Below are 19,322 nucleotides of genomic sequence, written 5' to 3' on the forward strand. Positions count from 1 at the left end.
AGCCGTTTTAGCGGGAGGGAAATACTTATATAGAAATTTTTGGGCTAGTTCATCCCAGGTGTTTACCGATCCAGCTGGGAGGGCGTTGAGCCAAGCTTTTGCTCGGTCTTTCAGTGAAAAAGGAAACATTCGGAGGCAGATGGCGTCATTTGATGCTCCATTGATCCGAAAGGTATCACATATTTCTAAGAAATTAGTAATATGTAGATGGGGATCCTCGTCCGCAAGCCCATGGAAGGTTGCAGAGTTTTGGAGCATTTGTATCAAATGCGTCCATGAGGGTACGTTGGTCCGCCATTGGAGGTGGATCACCCGAAACTTTCTCTTGGTTTTTAGCTTTTAGTCTTTTTCTAAGAAAGCACTCGGGTTCTTCTAGAGGTTCTTTTATGTCCTTATTAGAACTGGAGCTCATACACTATGTAGGATGGCGTCTGGTTCCAAGTCCTGCAATAAAAACAGAAAAGAATGCTGGTCAGAAGGTTCACCACGGCCCCGTGCTCAGCGAACACGGCCCGTGGTCGGAGTTACAGTGATTGTTTTCCAGATCCCAGTTACTGGAAAGTTGGACACGACCCCGTGTTGCACCGACACGGCCCCGTGGTCAGCCTTCTGTAACTTAGAAAACTAAAAACTGCCAGTAACGATACTGGGCACGGCCCGTGTCCGACCAGGCACGGCCCGTGCTGAGCTCTGCAGAAGCTGAAAAACTAAGAAAATTCTAAAAAATTAAAAAGAAAAATAAAAATATGATTAGGCTGTTGATTCCTAACTTGCTTAAAATCCTTGTGTCCCCGGCAGCGGCGCCAAAAACTTGATGTGTGTGAGGTGTTATATATTTTTAGATATATTTTAAGCCCTTTTTACACTTTTAGCCAAGTTTTAAATTTATAAAACACGATATTTACTAACACTAAACACACATATGGGCAAGTGCACCCATCGTGGACGTAGTATAGTGTTGGTAAGATACCGAGGTCGTCCAAGGACACAAGAGCGTTTAGTACCAGTTTATCCTCAACGTCTAATCAAATCAAAAAGTTAGAAAAGGTTTTTTTTAAAAAAAAACTAAGAAAATAAAAGCTAACTAAATGCTGAAAAATAAAATAAAATAAAAACAGATAGACAAGATGAATCACTTGGATCCGACTCGTGTATTAGTATAACCTTTGATTATTTTCGCACTTTTGCACTTGTTTAAGAGATTATCTTAGTTATTGTAGTAGGCCTCTCTTTTGAAGGCGACGTTACCCTCAACCCAGTAGTTTGAGTCAGCAAGGATACAATCCTAAAGGGTTGGATTATTGGAAGATAATGAATTAAGTTATTAATGCAAATTGTGGTAGGCCCCGCTTTTGGCGGTGACGTTACCCTCGGCTAAGTAGTCTGAGTCAGCAGGGATACAGTCCTAAATAGTCGGGTTATAGTATTAATAATAGTTAACTTATGAAGGGGTCAAAGAGTTTGGATCCCCGCCATCCAATACCTATGGGCATTGAAGGAGATCCTACTAAATTTGACCCAGGTCCCTTGCAGGACCTCTAAACGCTGAACAAGGGCAAGACCCTTACCAAACCGTTCCCTTAACCCCCGACCAGGTAGCCAACATACCTCCATATAGACCGTGGAGATATGAATGGTGAAAATCTTTTATTTTATATAGACAGTAAAATAATGCCAAGACACCACGGACAAACGATAAGGAAAGATCACCTTCAACATAAGCAACTAGTTATTAAAGTCATTAATACAAAACCAAATAAAAAGTGCAAAAGATTAAAAATAAAAAGTATTATACTAAACACTTGTCTTCACCAAGTGATGTAAGAGACTTAGGCAAACATGGCCTTGATTGTCAAAAACTCTTACGATCAATCTTGGATCCCGAGACGACTCACACACTCTATGATGGACAATGGATGATGGTGGTGGATGATGGTGTTATGGTGGTGGTGGGTGGTGGATGAAGTGTGAGAGAGGTGGTGTGCCAAGGGATGAGTTGAAATGAAACCAAGCACTCCTATTTATAGGCTGAACAGAAGGCTGGGCACGGCCCCGTGTCCTCTGGACACGCCCCCGTGCCCGTCTGACACTCTCTCTCTTCATTAATTGTAATTCGCAATTACAATTAATGCGCATGCTGTACTTTCGCCACGCCCCCGTGCTCACTGGACACGGCCCCGTAGTGGGCAATGGAAGCTTCTATAGGTTTGTCTTTTCTGCTGCTTCTTGGGCACGGCCCCGTGCTGGCTGAGCACGGGGCGTGTTCAATCTTCTGACTTCTCTTCTCTGTTTGGGAGGATGCCGTTGAGGGTTCGGGCAATCCACTTTTGTTCCTTTTCTTGTATTTATGTTAGAATTAGCTGTCTTTTTGCTTCTTTTGTGAATTTGAGCTCATTTCATCCTGAAAATACAAAAGGAAGACAAAAACACTCTTTTTCCAACATTAGTACTTAAAAAGGGTTAGTTTTATGCCTCATTTGATGTAATTTATATGTTGCATTTTACACACATCAAGATGTGGGGAGAAAAAGACTGATATTTCATTGATAGATATATCTAATACAAGAGATACAATGTAGTATATATAAGAGAAGAAAACTTGGAGAAGAAGTCAATCTATTTTAGGAGTTGATAACCATAATAATATAATAATATATTTATAACACTCCTCCTTGGTTATCAACTTAATACGCTTTGAGATGCTGCCTCGTTAAAAACCTTGCTAGGAAAACCCAGTGGGACAAAACCTCAGCTAAGGGAAAAAGAGTGCAGCGCGTATTTTATTCTCATGATACTTCTGGATCATGTGTGTTGCTTCATTAAAAACCTTACTAAGAAAACCCAAATGGGACAAAACTTAGTGAGAGAAAAATAGTGCAACTTGAATAAGTCTCCCCCTCATTTTAACATGTATCTTGATGTGTGTCCACCTTCCTTGAAAGTTGTACAAAGCTTTTGCAGCCAATGATTTGTTGTTCGATCCCTTAATGTGCAATCTTTTATGTTGAGCAATGTTGTATAATCTTCTAACAAGACTTTATGTGTCTCTTTCCAAAAAATATCATATGTTCAAGATTGTGTTTTGTTACATTCCTGCATCTACAAGACTAACCAAACTTGTTTTGATGGGTTAGTAAAATATAATCAAGTACGTTTATACCTGAAATATTTCTTTGAACTCATTCCAATGTCTCTTCGCTTGACAAATGTTATATCATGACAATAAGCTCAAGTGAAAGATACTATAACCATACATAGCTAGCAAAACATATTAATGCACTTATGCATTTAACGATGGTACTTCTAGAATGAGAATCTCTACTTTGGTAGGAGATGATAATATGCATTTCTTATAACAAATGACTTAACAACCTTTAACATACTTTAAGGAGTTAATAGCCAAAATGGTCCCTGAGGTTTGCTCAATTTTGCCACTTTAGTCCAAAATCCAAAATTTTTAAATCTGGGTCCCTGAGGTTTGCATTTTGTTGTCATTTTAGTCCAAATTTCAAAAAGTCCCTTTTTTATACTGTTGCAACCAAATGCAAACCTCAGATGTACTTGAGGGATTGGTAAAATATAATTACATATATACTCGAATTGCAGTTCGAGTAATAATTAGACCGTGCCAATGTCATTCAGAAATTCTCCCTCTAAAAGCTAGACAATTTCTCTTGATGATGCCTAGGCATCATTACTGTAAATTGAGATTATAGTGAGCTTTTAAAAGTAGAATATTGTTGGAACATGGTTAATTTAATCAAACTTATATCCCTCTTTATCCGAATATCTCGAGTTGTACAACACTCGTCTCGACTATTTAGTCCATAAGTATTTTGCCAGCTTCATATAATACGTTCTTGAGGTTTTAACATCATTAATGCTTCTAGCATTATCAATCCATGAGTTAATTCTTTCCATTATCCAAATATGCATGTGCTTTCACTCTTTAGAAGTTTTGAAACATAAATTTGCCCATTTAACACATAGATATCTATATCATATGCAAAAATATCATGAACACTTACTTTTGTCTCCAAAATTCACATTGTACCATGCGTGTACACTATTTATTGAGATGTCACAATCACCGGTACAAGTTTTCTATATATGTTTCTTGGTGCACAAGTATTACATCGTTAAGATGTTTCAATTAATCTTTTAAGCACTCAGTTTCTTTAGAAACTCATCAGGAGTTCTAATTATATCCAACCTGTAAAATAATTATAACCTATTCAAATATGAATATGTAGAATGATCACAGTGTTCTCGAGAACTTACTTTACATGACCTACATAATTTAATCATTCGGGAGTATCAAGTGCTACATAACATTCATCAGACGAATATCAATTCTCTCTTTATATTACAAGACTAATAAAATATTGGAAAGTCAATGCATACATCACTGGAGAATACGTCTCCTCATAATCAATCAAAGGTCTTTGCGGAAATTCTTGTGCCACCAATTTTTCCTTATATCACTCAATTTGATATTCACATAATTCGCATAAAAGACCCGTTTATATCCAACATATTTTACAACTTTAGTTGTATGGACTTGTAACACCCTTGCTTGTTTAATACAATATTTTATATAAGTTTCGTAAAAATGCATGTTTTTACGATTACACGTAAGTATGTCAATACGAGTTTACTAAAACTTTTAAAATTTAAAAAAAAAAACAATTTCATGTTATTGAATTCGTCGTTTAAAAGATACGACGAAACGCCGCACGGAAGCTTTTAACTTTATCGTGCTCGGTTCTTCTTCGAGCTTGATTTTCATTCGGGCACTCTTGGCAATCACCTATGTTCAAAACCAACTTAAAAGTTAGTTTTGATAGTTAAATAACAAGTTTAAACAAGTTATATGGGTCAAACAAACAAAATTAAACGTTTTTCAGGTTCAGGGGGGCTAGGCGTCACGCCTAGGGGCTAGACGCCCCACTTAGCCCCCTTTTTGGCAGAAAGTTTTTATTATGTTGCTGCATATTCTCAGCATAACCCGGTTTCACGGAAACGGGCATAACTCTCTTGTTTTTCATCCGTTTTACCCGATTCTTTTTCCTACGCGTCCGTAATTTAATTGTCCATCTTATGAAGTTGAAATCCAACATCCGGCATAACAAAATTTCAGACCTTTAAGTCTTCGACTTAATACCTTTTTACAAAGTTTTGACCCGTTCATGCGTTTATCAAACAAACATGTTTGCTTGATCCCAAATTCACATGAATCTTATAATTTCAATCTTGTCTATCATACTAGGTTCAATTCACGAGTTTATGTATATTCTTAAACCCGTTTGTACTTAAATGCATATTTTGACCCGTTAAGGGTATTTAAGTACTTTTCCGCATAATTCATACTCGTTTATTCTAGCATCTTATTTTCGCAATATTTTATCAAATGATCTTCCACCACAACTATTTTTATGGTGGATTTAGCATAACTAACCTATTATCCCAAAATTTACCCATCGGTTGGTCATTTTACGCAAATGACCATTTTTATGCATTTGACCCATGAATATGTATTCCTGTAACTTTTGTTCATATCTAATGATTCCATGATCTTGATGCAAGTTCCTAAACAACCCCTATGGGTCGTTTACCCAATATACCCTTCAAGGGTGTTTTGCTCCACTTTAGTCCCTCACTTTACGACGAAGGACTTTCGTTAAATATTTGACCATAAATTATATGTTTAACTAAAAGCTTATTTATGCGTACCTGGCTCGGGTCAAGGTATTGACCTGTTTACATAACTTTTTTGCTTTAAATCTTTCTAGTTAAAGCAACGCATGCTTATGTTATTTCCTGTGATTACAAAACTCAACAAGCGATTTGTCAAATGTAATTGTCAAATGGTGTTAACCACACCATTTGATCCATTTAGTCTAATTGACCATTTGTCCGTATGAGATGGTATTTAATTACCATTTCACCCCTTTAAACCTATCCCGGTTTTCCTTTGAACTTGTTTTACTTAAAACCATTTTTATTTATTCATCATTACATGACTAATTTACCATTTTACCCCTTTTTACTATAATTCATGATTTCTTACCATTTTCCCTCATTCCGACTCTCATTGAATCGTGTCGGAATATCATATACTTCATATCAATACTTGAAATTAAGTAACTTTGTAAATAATGTAAAGTGGCGTAAGCTCTACTTACCTAGCATCCGAATACGCTTTCTTCTCGTGCTTGATTCGTTTGACCGCTTCTTTCCCAAGCCCCCACCTAGCTCGTTAGGCGACAAACTATCATCATTCACAAGGTGGTTAGATTAGTCATTTCAATTCACGACTATTCCACCTTACGTATTTTCTATGTCGAAACCACTATTCGGCTTTATCATTGGTTAGTTTGACTTTTATAGGTCAACTATCTTAAATCATACAATAGGCATAATTAAGTTAAATCAACATTATGATTAGAACCCGTTTTAACCCTTATTTCACGTAATTAGTCAAACAAGGCAATTACGCGTTTCATTCGTAATTTCAACATATAAACATTCACTTAGGCATTTTAACAAACACCTTGCGGGCATGATTTCTCACAATTTATTATCAAGCTCAATACTTGTCATTTAGCCATGGTTAACATCAACTAAGCATGTTTGCATCAATTTTCACATTAACAAAATCTGAATTTACTTCCTAGAACTCAAATTACACTAGAACAACAATTAAAATTCTAGTGTTTAACATGTTCCTACAACACCCACTTATCACCTTCAATGGTGATTGTGAATTCACAAGAAATAAGCATGATTTCAACATGTGATTGACTAGGGTTTTACTCCTAGACATTATATCATTCCTATTTCATCAAAATAACCAACATGCAACCATCAATTTCGAATTCTCTAGGTTTGCTCAGAAATTCAAGTAGAGATTTTCTATCAAGTTTCACATACCTTATGACCCCCTTGCAATGGAGATCACCAATCTAGGCTCGGATTTCGTTTTGGAGTTGATCTTGACCTTCAATTTGATCAAATTGCACAAACTACGGTTTGAGAGCAAGCTCTGGTCGTCCCATGTGTTCTAATCGACCAGACACACACTTAAGTGTGTGTTTGGTGTTAAATTTTTTTGTTTTAATAATATAACTTTGCAATTGTCCAACTTTGGTCCCCCAATTATCCATGGTTTATAAAAGACTTACTAGTCCATGCTTCTTTATTGTTTTTAAACAAATAATTAACTAGGTTAATTACCCCTAGTTAACTTAGTAAGTCCCGGGAGTTCTAACCCGTTTATTTTAAGTTCCGTTAACTCGGGCCTTTTATCTATTTCATCTCTTGAAAGTTCTTATCCGCTTTTTAATTAATATTAGGATTATTTATTTAAATCCTAATATTTTCCGGGTTACTTTTACCACTAACGGTACTTTACCCGTCTTTTAGTATTAACGGGGTTTGATTACCAAACCCGTTTTCGGGGTGTTACAGGACTGTTGGTCCAAATATACTTTCCATGTCATTAGAGAATTCAATTTTGCCTTATTTGTGTCTTTCCATTTTGGCCAATCATTTCTATGTTTACGTTCATTGGCAGATCTCAAATCTTGATCCTCATCATTTAATCATTTCAAGCGCTACATTATATACAAAAGTATAACGACGTCGATAAGGTAAATAAGGGAAGGTTTGGACAGGAGCGAGCCGACTCACACCTTCTTTAACAAGAGCCCGGATAAGGTAAATAAGGGAAGGTTCCATTTTCCCATTTTTAAATTAGGATTCTATCTTTCCGATAATCTCTTGCGTTTTCGTACCTCTCGCCGGAGCCTAAGGTATATCCGGCAATACGGTGTTGTTCCAACCAATAAGGAACCACCTGATAACGGACATTTCCTTAAAAACCTAGACGAAACTTCATAAATACCCTGAAACACGGGGCCGTGTCTAATTTTCTTCCAAACATGGGGCGTGTTGAATAAACATGGGGCGGTACCCCTCGTATTTTTCAACACGGGGCCGTATCAATCTAGACATGGGCCGTGTCTCACTAACGGACAACGTTCTCTGAGTCATGCAAGCGACATGGGGCCGTGTTGCACAGGCACGAGGCCATGTCAACGTGATGTCACTGTTAGGGCATAGGTTTTACTTATTATGGATCAGTTATCCTTAAGTGTTGCCTATATCACTTATCCTTAGCGGATGGTGCAGGAAGCCAGAGGATCAAGGATCCTTAGATTTACTAATGTTTACTAACAATTATTCTCTATGCTTTTTCATAATCTATGCAAGTTGTGGGCGACGTGGACCAAGTGATAGCTGGAATCTCGGTCAATATTCGTTGAAGATGTCGCACGTGTTGAGTTCCATCAACATTCATGAGCTTGGACGTGGTCTCCCATGATTTCGAACTTAGTTGTTAGTTTAATTCAAAAGGGGTTGATCAAGTATTTTAGGCAAAACATTGGCTGATACACACACTGACACTCTCGAATACAAGCTCGCATACATTTCCAAACTAAACTCTCTCTCACATTAGAATACAATCATTGTACCACACTTGATCAACATCCGAAGTTGTAATCTTTTTTGTGCAATATAGTTGATAGTGATAGTTTTCACTATTTGAGGTTTTTTATGTCGGATATATCATAAACATCAAAGGCTTTTTCCTCGTATAAATCATTGTAGTCATTGTTCTCTATATTCCAAATTTGATCATATACTTGTTCATCATTCAAGCACACTACCTCACAAAATCAGATTTTGTTACATTATCATTTGTTTGATTTTAAACCAAAACAGTTTGGTGCCCACCGTGTGCCAAGTGGTGCTTCCATTTTAAGAAAAATCTGTTTTTTGTTCATTTTTGTTCATTATCATCACTTCCATGGATTCTCAGGGAAAACCCACTTCAAATGTCATGCCAGCCTACTTAGACAAAGCAACTTATAGCCAATGGATTATGCTTTTGATTATTATTATTATTCATTATATAGTATGTCCGACTAACTACTTGACAAAGCAACTTATAGCCCAACTAATAATGGGCTGAACTTTTATAGAACTAAAATAGCCCAACTTCAAGCCTTCAACATATAATACAACTAAAAACGATCATTAGGTTGGGTGGTGTGGCTTTATCACGCCAACTCAATGCTACATAGACGACAGGTTAACAGAGGGCTCTATTGTTACCTGTATTGTCATGGGATATAGCCCCTGTCAACATTAATCAAACATTAATTTTATTTTTTTTTTCTACTTTATGAGCACTATAAAATTAAAATAATATAAGTTACAAAATTAACAATAAAGATATAAATAAAATATAATTAAGATAAAACTTAAAAATGTGCCATTGAACTATAATTAAAATAAAATTACATAACTATAAACTCATCCAATTTATACACTCACTTATTTAGGGGGTGTTTGGTGTTTCGTTTTCAAAATAGATTATGCGTTTTCAAAATAAATTTTGCGTTTTCAAAACGCAGTTTTGAAAAAGAATGTAGGTACATGCTTCTCCAAAACTGCGTTTTGGAGGCAGATAATCACTTCTACATCCAAACATTTTTTTAGATTATTTATATTTTACAAACGCAATAATCAAATAATCACTTCAAAACGTAATCCCAAACACCCTCTTAGTTCAAGTTACTTATCAAATTAATAACCCACAACTCATTTTGAATGGCCCATTTATCAGCCCATTAGCGCATCTTATAATGTGACCTAATTTAAAAAGTTCTAAACTTATCCACACACAACAGTCCTTGTTCTTCTCTGGCCGTTTTCCGGCCAACAAAGGTGGTGAAGACCGTGGTTGGCAAGGGGTGATGATGGTGGGTAAATGAATATGGGGTGGGTCCCCCCTTTTCTTCCCTTCTCGCACTCGTGAAGAGCTTGGCGGACTCAGCCATGACGCCCCCATGGCGCATGTGCAACGGTGTTGGGGGCGCCGTGGGTCTTACTTGGCAGGGGACGTGGTTCCACACTGGGTGATCTTTCAACTTACACCCACCACTGCACACTTATAAGGCACAATAAACCCAGCGTTGCTCAACCCTACATGGGTTTTTTTCCCACAAACCGATTATGGTGGGTCAACAAAAATCAAAACTGGTTTTTGTTGACACTAGTTTTTGATGAAAAGGATCGTTTGGGTTCAGTTCCAAAACCGTGTTTTGACCGGTTTGGTTTTGGTTTGACCATTGGAACCAGTTTCAAAGCATAGGTTCCCAACACAATTACAACCCACCAGTTTGGATCGATTCCAATCAATTTTAGTAGCAGCTCCCAAACTAGGATCAATTTCAGTAGCGGCTCCCCTACTAGTTTTTTTGTGCACCTCTATGTTTGAGCACATAGCAAACATAAAATCATTATAAAGTTCTAGATCGGTTTCTCCTACAACACGCAAAATAAGGTATTGATGGTCATTTAACCTCCAACACATGTAACTTGCTAGCATGTAGTAGAAACAAGTTGGAAGATTTCACAAGACATTACCAATGCTAGGAACTATTACACAGTAGGCAAGCATATCTAATCATCTAGAAGTATAACACGAGTAAAATCCAATCTTGATACTACCATTGACACATCTCTTACTCTTGGTGTTTCTTTGTGTCGCCTAGGCGAGGTGACACGCAGCCTAGATGCCTCAAACACAGCAAAGCGAAAAAACATGACTAAACCATAATAAACCGGCCAAAACTAGTTTAGATCAACCATCCAAAAACAATCTAAATCAGCCAATAATGGTTTGGGCCGGACTAAATCAGGGTTGCACAAGCCTGAATGAGCGTGTGCCTTGCTTGTGTCGGGCATGGTCTTTTTTTCACCTAAACGTCAGTCGCTCCCTTTGCGGCTTGTGTGCGCCTTTCACTACCTACCTCCTCGACCTCCAATTCTGTGGATTTATTCTTGTACACACCTGTTCTGAGTAAAACCGAACCTGACTACCGGACCTGAATTGCTAGCACTATACAAGAGTACTTGTTTTCTACGTGTTACATATAAGATATAACACAAAAAATACAACTTGTGTAGCCTGTTGTGTAAATCAAATAAGCACAGGATCCAAGATAAAGCACCCAAAAACTAAACTTTATAAATTTAGTATGATGAGAGTCCTCACAAGTCTTTTCAAATGGGTATTGTTTGGTATCAGGAGTATGAGTATCGTGTAAGATCAGGATTATCAGGCACCAAGAGGAGCATTTGCAGTGGTGGCGGAGTTTATATCTCTATAAGGTTTGGGTCATTTGGTTCGGGTAGAGATTGGCCCGCTTGTTCAAATATGTTTCCAGAAAGATAGTAATTGATCAAAGAAATGGTTTAAGATCCAAGATACAGCACCCAAAACTAAACTTCATGAACAAAGTAATTGATCAAAGAAGCCTTAAACAAGCTCCTCCTAACCAATCAGAACCTCAAAAGCATGATATACCCTACCCTGTTAGCTATTGCGTTGCTTCAGGAAAACCATGAATTGAAAGCATCACCATTCTGCAACCCACTTCATGCTAAACAAGATCAACTTAATACAAGCAGAAAAATTTCAACTCTCATGTTCAAATGGACTGAACTTTTACAAAAAAATTTTTCTTTTAAAAATTATAATTATAGTGTCAAAACAATTGTTAATAGATTTCATTATCTAAAGATTTCCGGATGAAAAATAACAAATAAAAAGATTTAGCACTGTCGGTATCTTCGTCCTACATCCACCCAACTGCCCATTAATACAGTACAATGAACCTAGAGTAGTTAGTTCAACTCCACCCCTACCGTCAAGAACATTGTAAATATAAAATCACTAGAGTTTCAGATCGGTTTCTAAATCACAGGTGTAAAGAAGAATACTTCCCGGTGTGAAGAGTAACTGGGTACTGATTTTACACACACACTCGTATATGTGTATGTGAGAGTTAAAGCAACTAAATAAGTACAAGCTTAAAAGCCACTTTTAGTGTTTGCTCATGAAACAGACACAGATATGTGTGTATATGGGTTGACAAAACATGATATCAACCAAACACAAGCTATGCAACATAAATCCTACTTGACATTAGACTAAATCAAGTCAAAAAATGTACACAATTGTTTGGAGTCAGGATACCTGAATTGCTAGCACTGCATAAGAATACTTGTTTTTTAAGTCTTAGCTAATGTGTTGATTCAGGAAAACCAGAAATTAAAAGCATCACCCTTCTGCAACTCATTCATGCTAAACAAGATCAACTTAAAATCAATATGTGCATCATCATGCACAGAACAAACACCTGACAGGGTTCTCATGTATGCATTTCACATGTAACATCATCTAGCAAACACACAGCAACAAAAGCCACACCAAATCATCAAATTAAGCAAGTTTATTATTTACAAAAATGAAATCATAACCATCAATTCATATAAGAAACAGAAAAAAAAATGTATTTCAAGTTATGAAGTACAAATTAAGCGAAAACCACTTACATACCGTTTCTCAAACCGCGTCATCCGAACTCGCAGATGTTGTAGCCATCGCGCTCAATCTCTTCTTCCTATCCTCCTCATACTCCGGATCATCGGTCGGCAATTCGTACCTACAAACAGGACAAGTATTCCTAGAACCTAACCAAGGCACTATACACTCCCCATGATACAAATGTCCACAAGGCAATTCCTTCACAACCTCCTCCTCATTATTAACCAACTTATCCTTACATATAGCACAAACTTCAACATCAGTTACCTTCACCTTAACAGCAGGTAACGCTTCCACAACCGAACTCGCAGCCGGTGGCGCTCCTCTCTTCGCGCCGGTATCACTCTCAGCTAGGGTTTGTAACAACGCCTCATATCCAGCAGCATCTAGATAATCACCTGGATTACCTATATATCCATCACGTTCTCCTGCAGCCTGAAACCTAAATTCAACCGAGTGATCTTCCAGTCCTGTTAGTATCTCCGCCCAATCGAGAATCCGGTGACGTCGGCTTAACGCTCGTGATGCGAAATCACGGAGACGCAGACGGATGACGTCACGCTGACGCCTTCTTCGTAGATCTTCATCTTCTTCACCTTCCTGTTCACCGATCTGTTGTTCGTCTTCGTTTTCATTTTCGTCAGATCTATCCTGAACTCGATCTACTTGATTCGGATTATTCTCATCTTCTTCATCTTCATTATCGTTATCATCATCATCGCTGACGTCATCATCATCATCGTCTTCCTCGTTGACGTTTTCATCCCATCCGTCAAGTTCGATACGGAGATAATCATTATCGTTATCGTCAGCGTCGCGGTCTTCGGGAGGAAGAGGAGGTTCGTGGTCGTCACGTGCGGCCATGGCGATTAACCTGAGGACGTGAAGGAACTCGGTGCCGAAAGCAGGATGATCTTCATCGTTAACTTCAAGCGGTTGAGGATGATGAACTGAGATTAACTCAACAAAACCGTTTTTGCATTCGAAACAGATGACGTCAGCTTGACCGGGTAGGGTTTCGATCGGGACGCGTTTGTCGCACTGGTAGCACCAGTATTGTGTGGGATCGGGATTTTCAGGAGCCGACGGAGGTGTTGGTGGCGGCGGCGGTGGTGGTGGTGTGACGGAGGATGACGGTGGCTCAGCCATGGTGTGCTGAGATTGATTGGTTAACTCTGCAGGCAGTGGTGGAGTTGTTGAAGGGGGATTTGGGGGAAATATATCTGGTTTGGGTTATTTGGTACGGGTTGGCCCGTTTGGTTCGGATAAACTATAAGAGTTTGAGTTTGTTAATATTATTTTTTTAATCGACAAGAAATACGATATTGATTGGGCCGTTTGATTCGGATAAATAAAAGATGTGTGTATATCAAAAAACTGAAAAAGTATTGTTTTTTATTTTACCGACTAGAAATTGGATATTGATTTGCACATAGAATTGGAACCGGTTTGTAACTCGGTATCAGAACCAATCATTTCTCTAAGAAACCAATTCCAAATAAAACCGATTTTGATCTTGTTTGACTGATCCTCTACATAAGGGTGGGCGGGGTACCCACCGATTTGCAATCGGGGACCCCTCCTGCCGCTTCGGTAATGTGCCGCCAACAAAAGCGGTGAAGAGAGAGAGGGACTAAAACGGTGGTGAGCTGCCGAAGAGGGGGGAGGAGAGAGGGAGGAGAGAGAGAGGAGAGAGGGAGACTTGGTCCAATCAATGATTTTCTTTTTTTTTTCTTTTTTTAAAAAAAAAAAAAACCAATTCACCTAAGAGGGGAGTGGCGCCATCAAATGGGGGTGTTAGGGGAGTTTAAGAGGAGAGTTGACGTGGCACACGGGGATTAGTTTGGCGTAAGAGAGGGGACTCACCTATTAGGTGAGCACCCCCTTCACCCTAACTGTTTTTAAGCAAGAATGTCATTCCTCAAAGAAATTGTTTCAAAATAACTTTAATTAAAAAAAATGATATCATTTTGGACTTGGTTAATCTGAAATGGAACTAATTTATAATAATAAGAAAATACAAAAATACATGATTATAATAGATAAATATTATTATTATGATAATAATAAGAATATAATACATTCCTTATTATAATAAATGACTTTAATGGATGATACCCTACTTATCTTTTACACTTACTAAATTTTAACTAGTAGAGGTACTTTGTGCATCGCGACGGAAATTCGGTTGATACCGTTTCGCTTCTTTAAGGTACCATCACTTGTAATAACAATCGAAAATAAAAAACCCAAGGTTAGAATAGTTTTGGTTCAAAAGAATTAAAAAAAAAATAAAGAGTTAAATGTCATTTTAGTCTCTGTGGTTGAAGTTTGTTTATTATATAGTTACTTCTGTTTGACACTTTCATATTTTATATAATTAGTTGTGTTAAAATTATTAACGATGTTTATGATTTAAATTAATTAAATAAATATTTAGGTTTGAGAGTTTAAATGATGAAAGCTCTGTTGTTGTGAACAGATGTTTGAAAATAAAACAGTAGTTGATACATCTATTGACTTTGGTCAACAGATGGAGGAAAACAGATGTTTGAAACCAGAGTTGGGTTAAATGTATTTGTTGTGGAGAAAACTATGGTTGAAACTGCTATTTGGTTAAAATAGTGTTTTGTGTAGGTTGAAAGAACATGTTTGAATGCAAATGTTATTTCGTGTACAAAAGATTAATAAATTGTATATTTTTGTATTTTTTATACTATTTACCTACTGACTTATTTATTTATAAGTCTATATAAATATAACTATATTCATCATTGTTATGAGAGTACTAAATTCTTTGTTAATAACATTATTCTCTTAACATCTGTTTGCTAACCTTTGTAATTTCTGTTGACTGACTTTTTTAACATGGGTTGACTAACATCTGATACTTACTATCTATCCATCTTGCAAGCTCTGTTGGAGATAATGGATGACAGTTTTTAGGAAAGTCTGTTGGAAAGCATCAGAGGTTTTTAACAGTTAATAGACAATAGTGGTTTGCTATCAACATAATGGAATTGCTGTTGAATAAACCAATTGGCCCTTAGTTTATATCAATTTTGTAAGTCTGCACTAATTATTTTTTAACTCTCTGTCAATATGTGTTATGCATGGTTTTCTAAGAAACGGCCCGTGTTTGCACACGGGTCTTACCGCTAGTACTTTCTATAAAAGGAGAAATCTGAGTGACATAAGAAAAGCTGATGTGTCAGCTGGAGAGGTTGTCCAACAAGGTTTTTCTTATGTCATTTTTACATCATAAATCTGAATATATAAATCACTTTAAAATACATTTATTTTAATTTCAAAGCATTGCCTTGTGTATTCAAATGTTAAAGGTCTGGCCCAAATTCCAAAGGGCAAAGCACTGCCCATCTACAAGAAAGTAGCAGTTGGTTCCTTTGGCAAACGTATACGTTAGCAGATGTTTTGAAAATGCGGGTAATTTGAAATTCAAAATGCATGGAGATATGTAATTTTCAATTAATGCATATCACTCACTCACTTCTGTCAATCATCTTCTTATATAAACTGATTTATATTCTCATTTCACTCTTCATATTTACATTCTCGTGTTCTCTTCTTTTGTATTTTCAAACCACATTTCTGATGTATTTCTCCATCAAATCTCTTCTTCTCAATACTCGACATTTGTTCATAAAGGATAAGAGAAAACGGAAGCTCTCTCTGACCCACTTTCAGAACAAATTTTGGGGATATGTGGTTTGCCTTGATGAGGGTAATGTGATATATATGATTATGTTTGTTTTGGTTTTTGATTTTTACTAAAGTTTTTTTATCTGAGTTATGACTAAATGATGATTGTGAATGATCTGAGCAGATGATGATGATGATTGTTCTACGGTTGTTTCCAGCATCATTGTTCCAACATCGTTTAAAGTATGTTTTTTTTTTTTGCTATTCTAATTTTGAAATTTTGAATTTTTAATTTTGAAGTGATATACTCTAATTCTCGCTTTATATTTCAGTCTAATCACAGTTTTTTGAAATTCATACAATCATCTGCGGGTTATTATAGGTTTGTATTAAAAGAAGCATAAAGTTAAATTAAACACAAAGAAAGATTATTAAATGTACATTTAAAATAATTTTTGCTTATGACTAAATGATGATTATATATGACTTTGGGTAGATGATGATAATGTAGAACCCACAGTAGTTCCTACTAAACGCAAGAAAAGATATGCTACTACTGTAAGATAAGATTTATCTTACTAGAGCAATGTTCTTTCCTGCCTTTTTTGTATTAAAAGAAGCATAAAGTTTGGTTTAAGGTAACTCTTTATGAAGCAAGTTAAGAATTAAGTATATGAGCATAGGGCTACTCTTCAACAGCTAAAGAAGTGTTTTCATGTACTGAATCTTGGTCTGTTCACGAGAGACCAGACTTCCAGAAACCTGATGGTGATGCATTCAGTACTTCCGTGGAGTTCATGGCGATTGTCGAAGATATATATTGAGAATTTCGGTACTCAATGGAGTTTAAGCTAAAAGCACTAAATTTTTGTTGTTAGATTCGTAAATTTCTTGGTGTTGTTGTTAGATTTTAAAGTTTCGTTGTTCAGTACTCGATGTAACTGTTGATATTTTAATCTTCATAATGTTTGTGGAGCATTTTATTTTTACTAATTTTAAGCTGAATAAGTATTATTATGTAATTTTAATTATCATCTGATTATTGCAGATCGGTACTTTTGATGTAGAAGTGAAATTGTCTCTGAGTTTAATGAGATTATGTTGATGTTGTATCAATTTCTGTTAGTGTATAGATCTGTCAAAGTTAAAGTTTACCAAAAGAGAACATCTGCTCTAAATCATCATCTGCTGATCTAACGGCTGTTTGACTTGCTACTGTTGCCAACATCTGTTGTTGCCTAATAAAGCTTTTCGAAGAATCTCCTCCTCTCAGTTGTAAATATTGATGCATCTGTTACTTTAATTCTCTGTCAAAGGTAAAGTCTGCTCAAAGAGAACATTTGTTTAGTGGTGATCTTCTGCTAATCTAACGGTTGTTTGACTTGCTACTGTTGGTAATATCTGTTGTTGGCTAACATATGTTCGCAATATCTTTGTATTGCTGGTCTTTAAATGAATAGATTTTTTATCTGAGTTATGACTAAATGATGATTGCAAATGAAGAGATTTTTTATCTGAGTTAAAATACATTTAATTTCAAACCACTGCATATCGCCAAGAAAGTATAACTTAGCAGATGTTTCCTTTGGCAAACATATACCTTAGCAGTGGTTTTGAAATTGCCGGTAATTTCAAATTCAAAATGCCTGGGGATATGTACTTTGCAATTAATGCACGTCACTCACTCAGTTCTGTCTTATGATAAATGAAGAGGTTAATTGTAATTATAATAACGTGTTTAATTTTATATTTTTCCCATGGAAATGCATTAAAAGCCTAACGAGTGTCGCATCATATTCTTTCGTTTGATGATGTATTTAGTCATAACTGCCTTCATTGGGTATATAAATACATTAGGCAGAGGTTTTCATCATTACCGTTTTCATCCATCTACTCAATCATCTTCAAAAGTTTTTTGTTTATCAATATCATTATAATTTCTTTTACTTTCAAAGACGCAATGGTTCACTGCAAAATGGAAACATTTGGTTTCAAGTGATTGTTGACGAAATTTTCTTAAGGCTCTCTGCAGAAGATATTGGTCGTTTGAAATGTCTTTCCAAGAATTTTTATAGGGAACTGTCAAGTCATGGATTTCAGATGATGCATGCTCTCCGAAGTGGAGATTCACTACAAAAGAAATTACTCTCCTTTAAAGACACGTCAATTGTCGTTGACGACGTAGTTGCTGGTAATTTGGATGTTGTTAGAAGCAAAACCTTAAGTTTTTCTAACAATGTCCACCCTAGCTTCTTACGTATTCGATCGTCATTTAATGGTTTGTTGTTAGTTTGCAATGAAGGGATTTGCTGTGAGCTGATTCTTTGGAATCCAACTACCAGGCGCTATAAGGTTTTGTCTGATAACTACTTAAATTACAATCATGATCGAAACTCTAATACCGGTGGAATTTATTTTGATCAATTCAATGATCTGAAAGTGCTGAACATCAGATGTTACCGTAACGTAGCTACTGCTCGTGATTACTTACGACGTCGTGAGTGATGGAGAGCAATAAATTTCGGTAGCGTAAACAATTATGGTTTAAGTGGTTATTCATGGTCTACAGGAGTTTATGCTGATAAAACCATATATTTTATGGTTTCAAATTATTGGTATCCACTAGGTGAGAGGAACATCGTTGTTTTTGATGTTCTGAGTGAGACTTTCAGAATGCTTCGTTTTCTAGAGAGTATTGTAGTCAATCCTTGCCAAGGGCATTTTTTTACCATCCCAAAGAAGCCGCATTTGATTGTTATTGGAAAGTCTGCTGAGCTAACTGCTGATTTGCTCAGATATGAAGAAGAAGGCTGGATGAAGGTGTTTGTTTTCAATAATCCTCGTGTAGTTGATTATGTAGATAGGCGTCGAAGGACTAATATAATTGAAAACAACAAGTGGCTGATAACAAGCATCTGGGGGGATATGGTTGAAGTTGATCTGAGCAACGAACTTCTAAAATAACCTCCAACATGTTGACAACTACAATGGTCCGAAAGGAGCTTTACTTATCGAGACTACTGTTTCACCCAATGATTAGGAATTAGTATGCTGTATTTTATTTAATGTTTTTTGCTGTTTTGACACTTGTAGTTTTTATATAATTAGTTGTGTTAAAATTATTAACCATGTTTGTTATTTAAATTAAGTAAATGAATATTTATGTTTAAATGATCAAAGCTCTGTTATTGTGAACAAA

At 36.5% G+C, this 19,322-nt stretch overlaps 1 protein-coding gene across 1 annotated transcript; it reads right to left on the reverse strand.

The window, feature by feature from the left end:
• Positions 1-12,336: 12,336 nt before the first annotated feature.
• On the reverse strand, positions 12,337-13,779 carry LOC110894688 (E3 ubiquitin-protein ligase CIP8). Its single transcript, XM_022141914.2, has one exon. The coding sequence runs from the start codon at positions 13,610-13,612 to the stop codon at positions 12,482-12,484; it is 1,131 nt and encodes a 376-aa protein (XP_021997606.1). The 5' UTR covers positions 13,613-13,779; the 3' UTR covers positions 12,337-12,481.
• Positions 13,780-19,322: the final 5,543 nt, after the last annotated feature.

This window comes from Helianthus annuus, chromosome 12 (genome assembly GCF_002127325.2).
Source record: "Helianthus annuus cultivar XRQ/B chromosome 12, HanXRQr2.0-SUNRISE, whole genome shotgun sequence".
Lineage (NCBI taxonomy): Eukaryota > Viridiplantae > Streptophyta > Magnoliopsida > Asterales > Asteraceae > Helianthus > Helianthus annuus.